General features: G+C 36.9%; 1 protein-coding gene across 1 annotated transcript in view; it reads right to left on the reverse strand.

Annotated features, from left to right (window-relative positions):
• LOC120865404 (ryanodine receptor 2-like) overlaps window positions 1–19,001 on the reverse strand; it is an 803,227-nt gene that overhangs the window by 202,186 nt on the left and 582,040 nt on the right. The window contains exons 49-54 of the mRNA XM_040242681.1: window positions 14,570–14,739; window positions 13,124–13,344; window positions 11,820–11,910; window positions 9,884–10,024; window positions 8,248–8,411; window positions 5,915–5,993 (exon numbers count right to left, since the gene is read on the reverse strand). Coding sequence (XP_040098615.1) covers window positions 5,915–5,993; window positions 8,248–8,411; window positions 9,884–10,024; window positions 11,820–11,910; window positions 13,124–13,344; window positions 14,570–14,739 — 866 coding nt within the window. The remainder of the gene's footprint in view (window positions 1–5,914; window positions 5,994–8,247; window positions 8,412–9,883; window positions 10,025–11,819; window positions 11,911–13,123; window positions 13,345–14,569; window positions 14,740–19,001) is intronic.

Genomic DNA, 19,001 nt, shown 5'->3' on the forward strand with positions numbered 1-19,001 from the left:
AATTTGGAAGCCTCCCTAAATAGTGCTATTTGTTTTGCTATTCCTATGTTCAATAACCTATCAACACATTTGTCCCACATGCTTTTGCCCATATAATTTGGCACACTTCACTGTTTCCCTGTATGTCTATGGAATCTGAGTAACTAGGCTGAAACAGCTCAGGACCACTTTCCTGTAAACTTCCTCTCCATCACCACCCCCAACAGCTTAGTACCTAATAGAATCTTTAAACAGGGCAGATACTTTACTCTTACTGACTTACCTACTAACATGGTTAAATTACTGAACAAAGATAAGTCACGTGCTTAACAAAACAAAAACGGGGTTTCTTAGAGGAAGGAAGGGACTGGTTGGCCAGGGCAAGGATTGAAACTGGGTAATAGTGAATTGCCACATAATACAAACATCTTTTGGAACCACTGCTGTTTGATTTTCCCTTCAGCAAAGCAGTATATCTTCATTTTAGATTCCTGCATCATCTCAACTTAATTTCTCTGACACACCTATTTTAACCATCTTCTCTCAAGTTTTACTAGGCTCAACTGAAATGTGACAACTGCATGATATTTCCTCTAGAAAAAATCTCATAAAAGAATGTAGGACTTATGTCACACATTGGGACTACTTAGTTATCTCATTCGAGTCGCTCCTCTTTTATCGACAATGCAAATAAAACATGCCATCTTGCCCTGTAAGGGAACTGAAGATCTACTTAGTGATAAGAGATACAACTAAAGACTAGAAGATGTAAATAATTACTAAATTCTGATTAAAATTTTTCAAGATCTTTTTGTAATGTAAAATTACACATAAAAAGTAAAGTTTTCTTAAAAGATTTCTGGATGCAGAGTCACTATGTCTTACTGAATTTGTCTTCCCGAGTTTATTTTTGTGTATGATGTTAGGAAGTGTTCTAATTTTATTCATTTACATGTAGCTGTCCAGTTTTCCCAGCACCATTTATTAAAGAGGCTGTCTTTGCCCCATTGTATTCTTGCCTCTATTGTCAAAAATAAGGTACCCACAGGTGCATGGGTTTATTTCTGGGCTTTCTAACTTGTTCCATTGGTCTATATTTCTGGTTTTGTGCCAGTACCATATCGTCTTGATGACTGTAGCTTTGTAGTATAATCGGAAATCAGGAAGGTTGATTCTTCCAGCTCCATTCTTCTTTCTCAACACTGCTTTGGCTATTGGGGTATTTTATGTTTCCATATGAATTGTGAAATTTTTTGTTCTAGTTCTGTGAAAAATACCATTGGTAATTTGACAGGGATTGCATTGAATCTGTAGAGTGCATTTGGTAGTATAGTCATTTTCACAGTATTTATTCTTCCTACCCAGGAACATGGAATATCTCTTTTATGTCATCTTTGATTTCTTTCATTAGTGTCTTATAATTTTCTGTGTACAGTTCTTTTGTCTGCTTACGTAAGTTTATTCCTAGATATTTAATTCTTTTTGTTGCAATGGCGAATGGGATTGACTCCTTAATTTTTCCTTCTGAAAAATTTCCTTCCTTGTTAGTATATAGAAATGCAAGTCATTTCTGTGTATTCATTTTGCAACTTTGCTAAATTCACTGATTAGCTCTAGTAATTTTTTGATACTATCTTTAGAATTTTCTTCTTCTCTTGGCTTCCCTGGTGGCTCAGATGGTAAAGTGTCTGTCTACAATACAGGAGACCTGGGTTCGATCCCTAGCTCGAGAAGATCCTCTGGAGAAGGAAATGGCAACCTACTCCAATACTCTTGCCTGGAGAATCCCATGGATGGAGAAGTGTGGTAGGCTATAGTCAATGGGTTTGCAAAAAGTCAGACACGACTGAGCTACTTCACTTCCTTTAGAGTTTTCTATGTACAGCATGTCATCTGCAAACAGTGAGAGCTTTACTTCTTCTTTTCTGATCTAGATTCCTTTCATTTTTCTTTGATTGCTGTAGCTAGGACTTCAAGACCTATGTTGCATAATAGTGGTGAAAGTGGACACCCTTGATCTTAGGGGGAATGCTTTCAGTTTTTCACCATTAAGAATAATGTTTGCTGTAGGCTTATCATATATGGCCTTTACTATGTTGAGGTAGGTTCCTTCTATACCCATTTTTTGAAGTTTCCATTATAATTGGGTGCTGAATTTCGTCAAAGGCTTTTTCTGCATCTATTGAGATTATCATATGCTTTTTATCTTCAATTTGTTAATATGGTGTATCACACTGACTGATTTGCATATATTGAAGAATCTTTGCATCCCTGGAATAAACCTAACTTGATCATAGTGTATGAGCTTTTTGATGTGTTGCTGAATTCTGTTTTCAAAAATTTTGTTGAGGATTTTTGCATCTATGTTCATCAGTGATATTGGCCTGTAGGTTTTTTTGTGTTGTCTTTGTCTAGTTATCAGAGCGATGGTGGCCTTGTAGAATGAGTTTGGAAGTTTTCCTTCCCCTGTAATTTTTTGAAAGAGTTTTAGAAGAATAAGCATTAGCTATTCTCTACATGTTTGATAGAATTCTCCTGTGAAGCCATCTGGTCCTGGGCTTTTGTTTTTGGGGAGATTTTTGATCACAGCTTCCATTTCAGTGCTTATAATTGGGTTGTTCATAATTTCTATTTCTTCCTGGTTCAGTCCTGGAAGACTGACCATTCCTAAGAATCTATCCATTTCTTCCAGGTTATCTATTTTATTGCCATATAGTTGTTCATAATAGTCTCTTAAAATCCTTTGTATTTCTGCACTATCTGTTATAACCTCTCCTTTTTCATTTCTAATTTTGTTGATTTCTTCTCTTTTCTTGATGAGTCTGGATAAGGCTGCTTCTTTGGTTCTTCTCAAAGAACCAGCTTTTAGTTTTGTTAATCTTCAGTATACTTTAATTTCTTTTCCATTTGTTTCTGCTCTGATCTTTATGATTTCTTTCCTTCTACTAATTTTGGGGGCTTTTTTGTTCTTCTTTTCCCAGTTGTTTTAGGTGTAAAGTTAGGTTGTCTATTTGCTGCTTTTCTTGCTTCTTGAGGTAGGATTGTATTGCTATAGACCTCCCTCTTAGAACTGCTTTTGCAGAATCCCATAGGTTTTGAGTTGTGTTTTCATTGTCATTTGTTTCTATAAATTTTTTTATTTCCCTTTTGATTTCTTCAGTAACCTGTTGGTTATTTAGAAACATGTTGTTTGTGTCTCTCGCAATTTTTTTTCTTGTAATTGATATCTAGTATCACAGTGCTGTGGCTGGAGATGATGCTTGATACAACTTCAATCTTCCTAAACTTACTGAGGTACCCCAAGATGTGGTTAATCCTGGAGAATGTTCCATGTGCACTTGAGAAGAAGGTGTATTCTGCATTTGGATGGAATGTCCTGAAGATATCACTGAGATCCATCTTATCTAATGTATCGTTTAAGACTTGTGCTTCCTTGTCAATTTTCTGTTTTGATGCTCTGTCCATTGGTGTAAGTGGGGTGTTAAGTTCTCCTACTGTTATTGTGTTACTGTCAATTTCTCCTTTTATGTCTGTTAGTATTTGCCTTATGTATTGAGGTGCTCCTATGTTGGGTTCATAGATATTTACAATTATTATGTCTTCCTCTTGGATTGATCCTGTGATCATTATGTAGTGTCCTTCCTTATCTCTTGTAATCTTCTTTATTTTAAGGTCTATTTTGTCTGATATGAGGATTGCTACTCCAGCTTTCTTTTGCTTCCCATTTGCAGGAAATATATTTTTCCATCCTCTCACTTTCAGCCTACATGTGTCCTTAGGTCTGAAGTAGGTTCCTTGTAGACACCATATATTTATATGGGTCTTGATTTTGTATCCATTCAGCCAGTCTGTGTCTTTTGGTTGGAGCATTTAGTCCATTTACATTTAAAGTAATTACTGATATACATGTTCCTATCGCCATTTTCTTAATTGTTTGGGGTTGATTTTATAGATCTTTTTTTTTTCTTCTCTTGTATTCCTTGACTATATAAGTCCCTTTAACATTTGTTGTAAAGCTGGTTTGCTGGTACTGACTTCTCTTAACTTTTGATTGTCTGAAAAGCTTTTTTTCCTGCATCAATTTTGAATGAGATCTTTGCCAGGTACAGTAATCTTGGCTGTAGATTTTTCCCTTTCCATACTTTAAATACTTCCTGCCATTCCCTTCTGGCCTACAGTTTCTGCTGAAAAATCAGTTGTTAAGAGTATGGAGTTTCCCTTGTATGTTACTTGTTGCTTCTCCCTTGCTGCTTTTAATATTCTTTCTTTGCATTTAGTCTTTGTTAGTTTGATTAGATTGTACGTCTCTTGTCATGTTTCTCCTTGTGTTTATCCTGTATGGGACTCTTTGTGCCTCTTGGACTTGATTTGACTATTTCCTTTTCCATGTTGGGGAAGTTTTCAACTATAATCTCTTCAAAAATTTTCTCATACCCTTTCTTTTTCTCTTCTTCTTTTGCGACCCCTACAATTCAAAGGTTGATGTATTTGATATTGTCCCAGAGGTTTCTGAGACTGTCCTCAGTTCTTTTCATTCTTTTTACTTTATTCTGCTATTTGATCTTCCAGCTCACTGATTTGTTCTTCTGCTTCAGATATTCTGCTACTGATTCCTTCCAGAGTATTTTTAATTTCAGTAATTGTGTTGTTTGTCTCTGTATGTTTATTTTTTAATTCTTCTGGGTCTTTGTTAATTGATTTTGCATTTTCTCCATTTTGTTTATGAGGTTTTTTTTTTTTTATCATTTTTAGTATCATTATTCTGAATTCTTTTTCAGGTCGTTTGCCTATTTCCTCTTCATTTATTTGGACTTCTGTGTTTCTAGTTTGTTCCTTCATTTGTATAATATTTCTCTGACTTTTCATTAATTTTTTTTAACTTACTGTGTTTGAGGTCTCCTTTTCCCAGGCTTCAAGGTTAAATTGTTTCTTCCTTTTTTTTCTGCCCTGCTAAGGTTGGTCCAAGGGTTTGTGTAAGCCACTTAGGGTGAGATTTGTGCTGATTTTTTGTTTGTTTGTTTTTCCTCTGATGGGCAAGGCTGAGTGAGGGGGTAATCCTGTCTGCTGATAACTGGGTTTATGTTTTGTTCGTTGTTTAGATGAGGGGTCCTACAAAGGGTGCTAATGGTGGTTGGGTGATGCCAGGTTTTGTATTCAAGTGGTTTCCTTTGTGTGAGCTTTCACTATTTGATACTCCCTAGGGCTACTTCCGGAGAAGGCGATGACACCCCACTCCAGTACTCTTGCCTGGAAAATCCCATGGACGAAGGAGCCTGGTGGGCTGCAGTCCATGGGGTCGCTGAGGGTTGGACACAACTGAGTGACTACACTGTCACTTTTCACTTTCATGCACTGCAGAAGGAAATGGCAACCCACTCCAGTGTTCTTGTCTGGAGAATCCCAGGGATGGCGGAGCCTGGTGGGCTGCCATCTGCGGGGTCACACAGAGTCGGACACGACTGAAGCAACTTAGCAGCAGCAGCGCTACTTCTCTGGTAGTCTAGAGTCCTGGAGTCAGTGCTCCCACTCCAAAGGCTCAGGGCTTGATCTCGAGTTTTGCATGGGTCTATATATTCTTTTCCTCTGGTCAAGTACTCCTGTCTGCTCTCAGCTAGTATTCTTTCTGCGCTTCTGTGTTTGAAGGTGTATTCCTGATGTATCCATGGAGAGATGTACTCCACACCCACCTACTCCTTCATCATCTTATTCTAACACTGTGCTGTTTATGAACACAAATATTCTTATTCATAGGTGTATCCTATGTACATCAGTGGCAGGGCTAAATATTATATTAGCAAATCATAAGTAAATGTTCTTTCCTAATCTAATGCTCTCACTTGAAAGTAGAAAATTGGCATAGTCAGAGATATGTGAGCCAGAATCAGTCATTAGGCACGTTCATTAATGATTTAGAATGTGAGGTTCTGACTGTTACCTTATCCATTGACCACTTGTCATGGGCATGTTCTGCATATTTGTTAATGAAGTATTCCAACTTCTCAGGAATTGTAATACTATGAGAAAAACAAAGAAAAGAGGTTTGATTTTCATAGGATTTTCAGGGAATCATTCATCATTTATCCCACAGCTTATGACTGTTCATATTTCATTCAATGCAAAACTGTCAAAAAATTGGTTTAACAAGGTATTACTTTTCCATATGGTAGAAACAGTATGAGAAAAGTCAAGCGAATAAGGTTCTATCTGCTCATCTTATATTTATTCATACTTTATATCTTAATATAAATTATACACAATAAAAATTTTACATAGTATGAGAAAAATAATTTAAATGTATGCAAGAAAAGGACAATAGATTGCACCAATTTTTTTTTAATTTGAATAAAGATATAGTTAGATAACGAGCTTAAAGACATACTTTACTCTCACATTGGTTCTTTGAAGTTATTCTTTTTTGATTTTAATCTCTTTTGCAACAACTACAAATGGGTAAAAAGGCTGCTGAAATCTGATCTGTTACATTTTTTAAATGTACTAAAATTAATTTTAAGTTAATTGAATACAACCAGTGATGTGTTAATGATTTTAAATGATAATGATCTATGTATAAATTCTAAAATATGAACTATCAGTTCAGTTCAGTTCAGTCGCTCAGTCATGTCCAGGGAAAAGCATTTAATCAATTCATGCTTTATGATTTTGATAACATTTCTTCTTGAGTTCTTTCATGTTTAAATAAATATTTAATCTCTCAAACAGACATGAAGTCCATGCAGTTGGTGACCAAGTCTGATGGTAAATGAAAGATGTGGTACTACCACATATATCTATTAATGAAAACCTAAGTATGTATATAATTCCATTCACTGATGAAAATAACTTATTAATGCAGTTAACTTTGAGAATAGAATTATAAGTAAAACCTGATATAATGAGGTTTATGGTTCTTTTCTCATATGTTATTAGTTAGTAATTGAACTTTATGACACACACATATTTAAAAGACAGTATGTAAAAATCACAGAGATGTAGACACTATTGATATCACTATGCAAACCTAATCTGTTACCCCCAAAGGGGTAAACTGAGGTAAATTAATATACATGCTCAGCATTTACTCATTAATTGGATTCAATTAATCAACATCAAAGCCATGACACAGTTCTGATGTTATTTGAAAATTCTGGATTACATTGTATGTTAGCAAACCACAAACTTACCCATGTAGGAATGTGAACATGTGACATTTTGGTTTACTTACTTTAGAAGAGATACAAAGGATCAATCAATCACATAAGCCAAATACTGGGGGGTAGAGTCTTTTCTCACAGGACTGTCATCAAATACCAAACATGCAAATTTAAGGCATTATCAAACTAACGGCATACCACTTGGGTCAAAATTTTGATCTGGTTATGGAAGCTAAACCAGCTGGGGGGACACAAGAGGCCTGAGAGTTGAACACCCAAGCAAATTCAGATGCTGTGGATGATAACTACCAAGTGACTACCTTGCTAATACTGATCTTGCTGAGTGACTACAGAATGGATAAGACAATGTGGCATGAAGAGCAGCCTCTTTGCAAGTGGAAAACCATGATTCTATTTAAAGATGGTAACAAAAACAAAAGTGCTGAGACCTCAAACACCTAACATACTCAAACACCTGATCTGCAGAACAATTTATGCAACCAGGTCCATGGAAGAACTTTCATAATGTTAGGTAACATTGTATCTGTAGTTGAGATTGTCACTCTGCACCCTCACTGCACGCTAAAATTTGCAGAGATATTCTCATTTGATATTCCCTTCACTCTCATGCTGTACTTTATGAGGCTGAACACTGAATGCTAACCCCAGGCCTGGCTGAGATGTAGTGATGATGAAGTGATGCCCCATTACTCATAGAAACAGCCTTGCCTGCATGCTGGAAGCATCCCAGTCAAAGACCCTACACAGAGGTTGACTGCAATTACTGATTTAACATTTAGGGTAGAACTTCAGCTAAAAAGATAACTGATATCCTTTCTTGATTCTCATGATTATAGATATAACCATGTGGTTACATACAGAGAATCCTGGTGATGTTATGAGTATATCTCTTAGGAGGTACATCTTATCTATTTCTGGTATTCATGTAACCATTATTATTACTACTATCATTTCATCAAGTAAAGGGACCCCTATTAAAAGGATACCAATTCAAAGGGGGCATGGATGAGAGAAAGTTCACTTTAGTACCTTATTCAATTTCAGACTTCACACATCATTTACAATAAAAATCTGCTGCAATAGAAAGAGTCCATACTTTGAGGTATCAACAGGTTGTGGATTAAAGTTCCCTTCAGAATCCATTGATGACTGTTTTTCCATCATACTGACATAATTTGACTCCATGTAGTCTGGAGGCAAAGCTCCCGCAACTGCACTCAGGCAAGGCAGTGCCAGTTTGAAAAGTTCTTGTTCATATTTCTGGGAAGAAATGGAGGACCAAAGAAATAAATATCCCATTACAACTTAGCAAAAGTTGTCAACATGAGCACTGCAACTGACAGGATGTTGTAGGAGAAAATCTGAATTACCTTCAGCTAACTCAGTTCCCTCAAAGATTCTTTTTCTAGAAAATGGAAAATAAGGCCTTAAATCCCACCAAACATAAGAGAAACTAAAGCTTTTTACTGAAGTTGTATCATAAAAAGAATAAAATATTTGCTTCTCTAAAAGTTTGTTTTCCAATATGTGAAGTGAGGTGAACTTGAATATTCAAAGTGTATAATATGCTTTCACAACATAAAAATGATTTCAGTCGAGGACTACATTAATTATAGTTTATTACAGCTAGTTACAGATTATTGTTGTACCGCACTATAAGGATTATATATAAAAAACACCCAAAGGATAACACCAAGAGAGTAAGAAATTTTAATTTTATACCTTGTATTTCAAGGTATAAAAAAAATTCTGAACAGAGAAAGAACTTTTACAAGAAAAATGCATAACCAAAACTTCCAGGGAAAGTATATTAGTTACACAGTTAAACTGTATTTACAGATTTTTTAAAAAATCAAAAATAATAATTATTTTAAAGTTATCTCAAAGTGCTAACTTTTAAAGTTGCAAATTCTTCTAAAAATACGTTCTACATATTGTTTTAAAAGGACTCAGTTTCCCAAACACAATTCAACAAGAAAAAGTATTCAGATATAGCTACCACATGTTATCACAGATAAACTTCCTCTATTATGTAGCAAACTTCTGTTATACTATTCCAGTCATCTGATAATGTCTGTCTGGGAATTCAAACTGATTTTGATTAATGATTTAAACATAAGCAGAGTAAACATGTTCTGATTTTCACTGAAATACTATGCTTCAGTTTCCTGAAAAGTGTACAAAACCATTCACTGCAAATATGGCAAATATTAGAGGATGTCATGCACATAAAGCAAGAGTGAATGCAGACATTTAAATCACCATAGTATCAGAGTCAATAGAAAAGTCAATAAGGCTACTGGAATATTATAATTTTATGAGCTTTAATATTTAACATTTTTACATTTGACAAGATTTCTTCAGGCTCTATAAGATTGGGGAGGTGACTGATGAGGGAGGGTTTGAGTCCAAATAAGTCCAAAAATACCAGAAACTGGTCAATCCATGTGAATCATTTGCTTACAATGCTTAGCCATTTTCAAGTCAAACAGTGTTGTAATTACAAGAAGCATGTTACCATCATGATTATGAAAAGTCAATATAAATTGCATTCTCAACATTCGTTATAAAGAGAGAAAAACAAAACTATGTCAAGTCTTGATAAGTAAAGGCAGCATCTCACTATTCTTCTAGGAACACTTTCTTACCAAGAACCTATGGTTTTTCAATTATTTTATGATACAAATAAATCCACAAAAGATTAAATTACCTTTTGAGACAGGGTAAATTACCTTTTGAGAAAGGGCATCAAAGATGCCCCAGAACAGCTTTCTTGACAAATGAAGTTCTTCTTCTGAGGCAGCTCCAAAGTTGCCCCACCCTCCAGGCAGGCAGTAATATTTCCAGCATCTTTCATAATGATTTGTCAGCAGCTAGGTAGGAAAACAATTATAAGAGCACTGAACTAAAGATACTTCAATGTTTTGTTTTGTTTTGTTTCCATTTCCTCCCAATGGCATTCTAATGCCATGTGACAAGGCCAAGTGAAAGGAAACTACTCAATTCCATATGAATTCTTTTGGAAAATACTATTACCTTATATAGGATATCTCTTTAAGATTTAACACTGATTACAAGATAAAGACCAAACACCCAATTTCACAAATTATCTCAAAAAGAATTCTTTAGGAGGTTGTTGGGCTATCTGTGTACTGAGATCTACTTTAGTTGCTATCATTTACTTATAATTTTATGACTTGTTATCTCCTGGAATCCATGCATTTCACAAAGTGATTGATGTCAGGGTGACCCAGAGGACAGCACCTAAAATGCGCATTCTCAGGGGACAATAACTCTGGATATTTTTGCTTCCTCTCTGCCTATCCTTAATCATTACACTTTATGATTCCATTATTTAGTAACTCTTTGGATAATGTATTCGTGATTAATATACTAGGAAATAGTCACAACTAATTGCCAGATTAATAAAATGATCTTTATAAAGCAACTATACATTTTGGACTCTTACCTATATCTAACAAGGAAAATAAACTGATAAGAGTTACTCTTATTAAAACTAACTGCATATCTTACTGTAGACATATTTTTTCTCGCTTAGTATCCTTCTCAGTTACAAGACACACAAACACACAATTTCGGAATCTCAAATGATGAAATAATGAGATCTAATTTGCTTGGAATAACATAGAACTATCTATAATACAAAAGAGTTTTATCACATAAAGTGATCCTGTATCTTTTTTCAGGTATCTTCTAGCTCATTTGTATCAAGAAAATTCTATGTGACATGCACTATCCCAGGTAAAAATGGGATTTTCAGAAAGGACAGAATTTACTTTACAGAATTCATTAATTTCCCTAGATTTATTAAACCAAAATTAATTTTCATAGAGAAAGATTGTTTTTGTTAAATACCTAGGTGTGTTTAGTGAAATAGCAGCTCAAAAAATAGAGGCTCATTTTTATCTCAAACCTCTTGGTATAGCACTTTTACTGTGTGGCCATGAGAAATAAATATAATGCTTACCAGGCTATAAAAAGCCCATTACAGGACAATGACCTCCATGCACAGACCATGCCACTAGATCATTTATTAGTATACACCTAACATCTTAATCCTCAGCCTGGATTGGGATATTCAACGACAAGAAAATATTCCAAATCAATAAGACAGAATGAGACTTGATCATTTCCTGTACAGAATAACCAAGCTGGGAAGCAAATATGTCAGGGAATTTTCTATACTCTATGGTACCCCATAACTGCATATACATAAAGATTATTTTGAACCTTATGAGATGATATTTGGAAACTGTCATTTGATTACAGACTTAGAAAATGTTGTTTTTAAAGTCTATTCTTAATGCGTTGAGGTTGTTAATACTTTAGGCCAGGCCTATTACCATGTTTCCATGGTATATAAGAATATATTGGCTCATCTTTTTCTTGTGGCCTGTTTTCTTTCCACTGATTTCTATTTCCACTGACATACAGTAAACCAATCTTAGGATTTCTCTGGCCTTTTATTACTTGTTTATTTAGGCTGATGTACACACAAATACAACTTATATGTCCATTTCAATAACTGGAAGAAATTTTCCAGCATCCAATATTAAACATGATGAATTTAAGAAATGTACATATTGTAATAAGAAACAAAGTCAGAGTACCAGTAATCAAATAACTACAAACATTTCCTGTACTTACCTTAAGAGGCATCTTTGCATGTTCATTTAATAATGGGACATCAAATACTAATCTTCTGAGTAAGTGTTGCATCATAGAAGGTCTCAATTGGCTGGTGGAACAAAGCTAATTTTAATAATGAATATCTAATAATGTTTAAACTAAGTAGATAATTCATTAAACCAGATTATACACCCCAAGAACCTATACCTACACTTCTTTTCAGATGATGTTAATTTTAGGTGTTCCTAATTCAAAGATTAACTGAGAGTTATGTAATTTCATAAAAGGTTATATTTCAAACTCATCTCTAGCTCCCTGATCTGAAAATCAACCTTCATTTGCTACAGCAGATGTTCCTCTTCAGCCCCTTCTATTCTCTCTTTTCAATGAGTGGGAAGGGTCTCAGTGAGTAGATCAGAAGCAGAAAGAGGAGGGAGTGGAGGAGCAAGAGGCAGAGAAAAAGACTAAGAAATTTTGCCAGAGGAGGAAGGGAAAGAAAACTAACACCCTGTTACCATTTATTATTCTGGTAATCCCGAGTGCTTGACCTCATTTAATATTTTGAAAAAATCAGTGAGACAGGTTTTGATTCCATTTCACAGAATTGTAGGGTTGGGGAACTAAGATTATGAACGAATCTCTAACCTCTCTCAGTCCCATCTGTCTCCTACACCCACACACTCATTCTACTGTGAGTGAAAATCCTTCCTTCACCAATGTTCTGGACAGACTGCAAGCTTTCACCTCCAAGAGCTCCTGTCTATTAGAAAGAAACCATTAACCTAGTTAGGGGTCTAAGAAATTGTCACTTGCACTTGCCAGAACTTCAAAAGAAGATACATGTTTCTGGTTTTCATAGTAAGACCCTTGATTTTCATCACTGTCAAACATAGGTCATACTTTCCTATTATTACTATATCACTAGATTTTTTTTTTTTTACCTTTAATAAGTCTCTTTTTTCTCTTTTCTCTTCTAGAAGAGGAGTTAAAACCATTACACACAGTTGAAAGGTTAATCCTACACTAACACAGAAAGGGATTCCCCACACAACAACCTCACCCACCAACATCCAGAACAGCATCATCAGTCCAACACCATATTCAATGGCTAGATACCTACAGAGTCTTGGAGGAACACGCCTGAATTTGATCAGGAGCAAGAGTGCTCTGGTAAGACGCATAACTCGGTACACGACAATGACTAACATGAATTAATTTTTTGGTCCAGAAATTGTTGCTAACATTCATACCAATTTGTCAAGGACCACAGAGTAAATTCTCTCATTTAAAGAAACATGAAATCGATTTCACAGCCCACTTACCCACAAATAGAGAGTAAACACACTTCTATGGAATCCCGTTGAGCTTTGGTAAGTGAGCAGCCCTTAGAAAGCCTGTACACCGTGTGAAGTAATGAGTCAATGAGAGAAGCATGGTGCTCGGTGCCAGCAAAAAGAGGAGCACACCTTGTTAACAAGGGTAACACGGCTGTGCACAGGTAGCGATTGAGGGCCAGGGCCATGTCCGTAGCACTCAAGGCCGCCTGGAAGGGAATTGGAGAGGAGACTGTCATTTGCGTTGGTCAGGAGACAACTTTCACAGGGATCATACATGTTGACATGTTATTTCACTCTCCAGAAATTGCCAAAAGTATGTAATATGGAAATGGATTCCTCCGTTACAGCTTTAACTGCGGTTCATATGCTTTTCATTTACCACTAAAAACAACAGATTTTCGACTGCTCATCAATAGATAAAAATGAATGAAATAATAATCTATCCCTTCAAAAAGCCACAGAAGTTCATGTTCTATAATAAAATATCAAGGGTAGGATGGGAAAAGGGAAAGATGAAGATGCTAATGATATCAAAGAGTGGGAGAGTCTCCCTTTACTAGGAGAGGCAAAAGGAAGGAGTTTATTCTCACAGTCAATTTCAAACACTTTATACTCATGTCGTATATATACTCATCGTATTTATACACATGTCGGTCAGCATCAACAATCAAAGGTTGACTGTCTTACCATGTTATCATCTATAATACTTGGATTCAGAAACTCACATGAACACAACCAAAAAAATAAAAAAGAATTCAGTTTCATTTTTCTGATTCTCCTCTCACGGTTTTCATGTGGGAGCTATTGCCAACTCAGGATCTGATTTCCTCTGACATCAACAAGAAATATAATTGAGAATAAAACAAGGTATTATAACAACTACTAGACTAACGTTTAGCATTCCAGCTTATTTCAAAAATGTTTCAGATAGTAGAACATTTACACTGATGGTGGCAGGTTCCTGACATGGGCTACTGATCTCACAAAACAGATTTTAATCTATATGTACATTAAGAAATGAATACACCAGGGTGATACTGTAGTTGGAAAGACTTAACAATGCTCACTAGACCTTTCTAATGCTTTAATTGCTTTTATTGAGATGCACAATTATTTATGTCGACTTAGAAGTTGAACAGGAACCACTGTGACCTCCCTAATTAGGGTTATATAAACTTCTGACTGTCTTCCATTGCAGTGATCAGAATTCTTACTGTACTCTTCAGGTTGTCCATTTTCTCCACTATTCAGTAAATTCCTTGAGGATATAGTCTATCTTATTTTCTATTTACTCTCTGCTACCCTAAAAAATTGGCACTCCATAAACATGTGGGGGCAATGAATGAATGAATGGCTATATCTGTGAAAGAATATCAGACGGCAGCGACTGAAGAGGTAAAAGTTGCAGAAGTCGTTTGTTCAAATCATTACCGTGTCTAAGGAAGCAGCAGCCCGGAGATCTGGCAGAAAGCCAACCTCGAGAAGATGGAGGAGGAAATCTTGAACCTCAATTCCATAGACCCTGTCAAGGAACAAAACCATGGCTGCCTTGTGATCTGGACAAAACCCCGCAGACATGTCAGGCTCCACCACACTCCCATCTAAAAGAGAGAAGGTGATACGCTGCTGTTAATGGCCATGCCATCCATGAAAATTGATTACAAATGGCTACTTTCCAGCCTGCTCATGTTGTAAATAAAGTTATCAGTTGAATGGTTTTCTGTCCTAATTTATTCAAGCAAGGGCAGGAGATATGGCAGTGCACTGTAAATCCAAGGTCATTTAAATGCTATTTTAGCATCCATTTGTTAATTGTGTATGTGATTAGGACAGAGTATTATGCCAGATTCTGAGAAGGAAACAAAATGGCATCCATAATCCAAATTATAAAACTAGGGGGAAACATCCTAAAAGCTAATATGTAAAGCAAGGTTTGCAGTCTTTTCAAAGCAAGAGCCTCTTTAAAACATTAGTAAGACTCAGGTACTCTGTGTGATAATCATGGTACATTTACATCATTTACATATATATGGCTGAAAGAAGTATAAAATAATGAACAAAACTCTATGAACCAGTTTGACTTTCAAATGAAATATGTTTCATTAACCATAATAGCATTTAATAACATGTAAAACATATTTGAGACCCATATTATTTTCTCTATCAACAGTCAACACTTGATGCCTATATAGTGGAGTGAATTCCTTAGTATAACTCCATAGATTCATAGCTGGGATCACTGAAATGAAGAATTAGGGAATTATGTGCCAATTTAAAATACTGGAGAACAAACATTTTCTGTTTGATGATGGGATAATTATGTCAAATTGCTGCTGAAATACACTGCAAGAGTACACAAATTATATCACAGAATTTTTAACACTGATGCAAATGTTGAAAAAAAGCAGGCCCCTGAGAAAGATGATACATGACCATACCAACCTGAAATAATGAAGTCACATTTGTTTTCATTCATACTCAATGACTGAATCTGATCATAAAAATGAATAAAAGGTGTTTTAAAGAAACTTGAATTGAAGGCTAATATCAAATTATTTCCAGCCCTTACAACAGTATCTTCCTTCCTATAATTGTTAATACAGTAATAACAACTCTTGACATCTGTGCTGTTGTCAGTTACTCTGTTAGAATGTTCCAGACACAATCTCATAAAATATTCACAAGAGCAGTATGAAGGGGGTATTATTACTTTCCTTTCAGTTCAGTTCAGTTGCTCAGTCATGTCCAACTCTTTGCAACCCCATGAATCGCAGCACGCCAGGCCTCCCTGTCCATCACCACCTCCCGGAGTTCACTCAGACTCAAGTCTATCGAGTCAGTGATGCCATCCAGCCGTCTCATCCTCTGTCATCCCCTTCTCCTCCTGCCCCCAATCCCTCCCAGCATCAGAGTCTTTTCCAATGAGTCAACTCTTCGCATGAGGTGGTCAAAGTACTGGAGTTTCAGCTTTAGCATCATTCCTTCCAAAGAAATCCCAGGGCTGATCTCCTTCAGAATGGACTGGTTGGATCTCCTTGCAGTCCAAGGGACTCTCAAGAGTCTTCTCCAACACCACAGTTCAAAAGCATCAATTCTTCGGTGCTAAGCCTTCTTCAGAGTCCAATTCTCACATCCATACATGACCACAGAAAAAACCATAGCCTTGACTAGATGGACCTTAGTTGGCACAGTAATGTCTCTGCTTTTGAATATGCTATCTAGATTGGTCATAACTTTTCTTCCAAGGAGTAAGCGTCTTTTAATTTCATGGCTGCAGTCACCATCTGCAGTGATTCTGGAGCCCCCAAAAATAAAGTCTGACACTGTTTCCACTGTTTCCCCATCTATTTCCCATGAACTGATGGGACCAGATGCCATGATCTTCGTTTTCTGAATGTTGAGCTTTAAGCCAACTTTTTCACTCTCCACTTTCAATTTCATTAAGAGGCTTTTTAGTTCCTTTTCACTTTCTGCCATATGGGTGGTGTCATCTGCATATCTGCGGTTATTGATATTTCTCCCAGCAATCTTGATTCCAGCTTGTGCTTCTTCCAGCACAGCGTTTCTCATGATGTACTCTGCATATAAGTTAAATAAGGAGGGTGACAATATACAGCCTTGTCGTACTCCTTTCCTATTTGGAACCAGTCTGTTGTTCCATGTCCAGTTCTAACTGTTGCTTCCTGACCTGCATATAGGTTTTTCAAGAGGCAGGTCAGGTTGTCTGGTATTCCCATCTCTCAGAATTTTCCACAGTTTATTGTGATCCATACAGTCAAAGGCTTTGGCATAGTCAAAGAAATAGATGTTTTTCTAGAACTCTCTTGCTTTTTTGATGATCCAGCAGATGTTGGCAATTTGATCTCTGGTTCCTCTGCCGTTTCTAAAACCAGTTTGAACATCTGGAAGTTCACGGTTCACATATTGCTAAAACCTGGCTTGGAGAATTTTGAGCATTACTTTACTAGCATGTGAGATAAGTGCAATTGTGCGGTAGTTTGAGCATTCTTTGGCATTGCCTTTGTTTGGGATTGGAATGAAAACTGATCTTTTCCAGTCCTGTGGCCACTGCTGAGTTTTCCAAATTTACTGGCATATTGAGTGCAGCACTTTCACAGCATCATCTTTTAGGATTTGAAATAGCTCAACTGGAATTCCATCACCTCCACTAGCTTTGTTCGTAGTGATGCTTTCTAAGGCCCACTTGACTTTGCATTCCAGGATGTCTGGCTCTAGGTGAGATTATCTGGGTTGTGAAGATCTTTTTTCTACAGTTCTTCTGTGTATTCTTGCCACCTCTTCTTAATATCTTCTGCTTCTATTAGGTCCATACTATTTCTGTCCTTTATTGAGCCCATCTTTGCATGAAATGTTCCCTCGGTATCTCTAGTTTTCTTGAAGAGATCTCTAGTCTTTCCCCTTCTATTGTTTTCCTCTATTTCTTTGCATTGATCACTGAGGAAGGCTTTCCTATCTCTTCTCGTTATTCTTTGGAACTCTGCATTCAGATGCTTGTATCTTTCCTTTTCTCTTTTGCTTTTCGCTTCTCTTCTTTTCACAGCTATTTGTAAGGCCTCCCCAGACAGCCATTTTGCTTTTTTGCATTTCTTTCCATGGGGATGGTCTTGATCCCTGTCTCCTGTACAATGTCATGAACCTCAGTCCATAGTTCATCTAATCCAATTTTCAGTCTAAATTCATCAGTTCTGTTCAGTCACTTAGTTGTATCCAACTCTTTGTGACCCCATGGACTGCAGAGCACACCAGGCCTCCCTGTCCATCACCAACTCCCAGAGTTTACTCAAACTCATGACTATTGAGTCGGTGATGCCATCCAACCATCTCGTCCTCTGTCATCCCCTTCTCCTGCCTTCAATCTTTCCCAGCATCAGGGTCTTTTCCAATGAGTCTGTTCCTCCCAACAGGTGGCCAAAGTATTGGAGTTTCATCTTCAACATCAGTCCTTCCAGTAAGTATCCAGGACTGATTTCCTTTAGGATGGGCTGGTTGGCTATAAAAGCAATATATAAATGGGACTTCTCTGGTGGTCTTGTGGTTATGAATCTGCCTTGCAACACAGTGGACGTGGGTTCAATTCCTGGTCCAGGAACTAGGATCCCACATGCAGTGGAGCAACTAAGCCTCCACATCACAACTACTGAGCCCATGTGCCACAACTAGACAGTCCCTGCACCGCAATGAAAGATCCCACATGATGCAACAGTGATCAGGCACCCTGCAACTAAGACCCGACCCAGGCAAATAAACAAATAAACACTTTTTAAAAATGACATATGTAACAATATCCGATAAAGTCTTTAAAATTGAACAAAACCTCAATTGGAATAAGGGAAAATAAAGTATAATTTGGGTCTAACATATCTTTTAGGTGCCTTCAGTAACTGCTTGTATCTTCTTATATTAGGCAGAGTGAATTATAAATACCAACAGGGAATTAGGCCTTTGGCCCAGACCATGTGCTGTAGTCTGGGGCATGACAGAGGCTCAGTGTGAGAGAGGACTGGGACCTTATTACCACCCCTCACTCCATCCCTCCTGGGCTGCCCCCTCCCATCCTCTCCTTAGACCCAGGCAGGGGCATGAGGAGCCACAGTTTCTCGGTATTTATATTCAGAGTCTGTTGATTTTATTTTGTATGCTTTTGAATTAATGCTGTAAACTAATCATGCTGCTGCTGCTAAGTCACTTCATTCGTGTCCAACTCTGTGAGACCCCAGAGACAGCAGCCCACCAGGCTCCCCCATCCCTGGGATTCTCCCGGCAAGAACACTGGAGTGGGTTGCCATTTCCTTCTCCAATGCATGAAAGTGAAAAGTGAAAGTGAAGTTGCTCAGTCTTGTCC

Source organism: Oryx dammah, unplaced genomic scaffold (assembly GCF_014754425.2).
Source record: "Oryx dammah isolate SB20612 unplaced genomic scaffold, SCBI_Odam_1.1 HiC_scaffold_6, whole genome shotgun sequence".
In the NCBI taxonomy this organism is placed as follows: domain Eukaryota; kingdom Metazoa; phylum Chordata; class Mammalia; order Artiodactyla; family Bovidae; genus Oryx; species Oryx dammah.